Source organism: Priapulus caudatus, unplaced genomic scaffold (assembly GCF_000485595.1).
Source record: "Priapulus caudatus unplaced genomic scaffold, Priapulus_caudatus-5.0.1 Scaffold302, whole genome shotgun sequence".
NCBI classification, from domain to species: domain Eukaryota; kingdom Metazoa; phylum Priapulida; class Priapulimorpha; order Priapulimorphida; family Priapulidae; genus Priapulus; species Priapulus caudatus.
Genome location: NW_014577363.1, coordinates 275,538 through 276,771, shown reverse-complemented (window position 1 = coordinate 276,771; position 1,234 = coordinate 275,538). Strand labels below are relative to the sequence as shown.

The 1,234-nt window shown below is 47.0% G+C and overlaps 1 protein-coding gene across 1 annotated transcript in view; it reads left to right on the top strand.

The window, feature by feature from the left end:
- LOC106808749 overlaps positions 1-1,234 on the top strand; it is a 10,936-nt gene that overhangs the window by 5,502 nt on the left and 4,200 nt on the right. The window contains exon 7 of the mRNA XM_014811592.1: positions 129-1,230. Coding sequence (XP_014667078.1) covers positions 129-1,230 — 1,102 coding nt within the window. The remainder of the gene's footprint in view (positions 1-128; positions 1,231-1,234) is intronic.

Sequence of the window (1,234 nt, the reverse complement as noted above, 5' to 3'; positions counted from 1 at the left end):
CACAGAGTCACCGCAGTAGACGTTAGATGAGCGCTGTCGCTCTGCGGCACTTGTTATGGTATGCTCTATTTACGCACAGTCATATGATTGAGTGTTGCATAACATTCTTGTTTTCCGTTTATTTGGAGGATAAACAAAGACACCATGTTAAAACTCATCAAGGAAGCACAGCTTGCAATATCCGAAACTGATAATTCAAGCCAGGATGATCACAGACATTCACCAAGTTGCTGGAGTGTTGTCATGACGATGCCAAGCACCACTGCTTCCGTGCCCATCTCTGGGCAGCTTCCTCTGAGTAGAACTGAACCCTATATCGCACCAAGTGATATTCATGTATCACTAAGTACTGCTGCGGAAATGCAATCAGTTACCAAGCCTTTACCAAAGTTAAATAGTCCTGTAGCGGTACCTAGGGAAGAACGCTGCCATACAACTGCCAAGGCTGCATCCACTGCAAATGACATTGTAGTGCCATCTCAGAATGAAGCTGAATTCCTTGGGGATACACTCACAGCCGTCAAATCTTTGCTCACTTCAAATGATACTGCTGCGACACCTTGTAACGAAGTCAAATCCTTGGAGATTATTCAGACAGAATCTTCTGCAGCAAGCGACGCTCAGTCTGCGGATGGTGAGCAATCTGAGAGTGCCGAGCCTGGTGAGCTGACAAATGTGAACAAGCGAACGTGCCACAGTGCAGGAGATTCGACTGCAAGCAGCATTGCTGAGGCAGCAAGTACTGAAGCAGCAATCATAGGTAACACGACAGAGAAAGTGAATATTAGTCTCACAGAAGACTCCGATAACGATGGGGAAAAGTTGCCAGAGGTCAGCAGGGAACAATGTGGAGGGCCTTCGAGTATGGAGTTTTCTCCAAAGGCCAACAGGACAGTGGAACCACCAGCAGAACTCTTCTTGATGAAGTTACTCTCCGATCTGGAAGTGCTGCACACTACGCATCGGAGCATGGACAATAGTCGTGATTTGGCGATGGGTGATGTTCTGTCCACACAGTATGTCGAGGCTGCTCATGACGTTGGCACCACACAAGATGTCCAAACTATTAATAATGTCCACATCACACCAGATAGCCAGGGTACTGGTAATGTCCACATCACAGCAGACAGCCAGGGTACTGGTGATGTCCACATCACACCAGATATCCAGACTACTGATAATGTCCACATCACATCAGATATCCAGACTACTGATAATGTCCACATCACAGCAG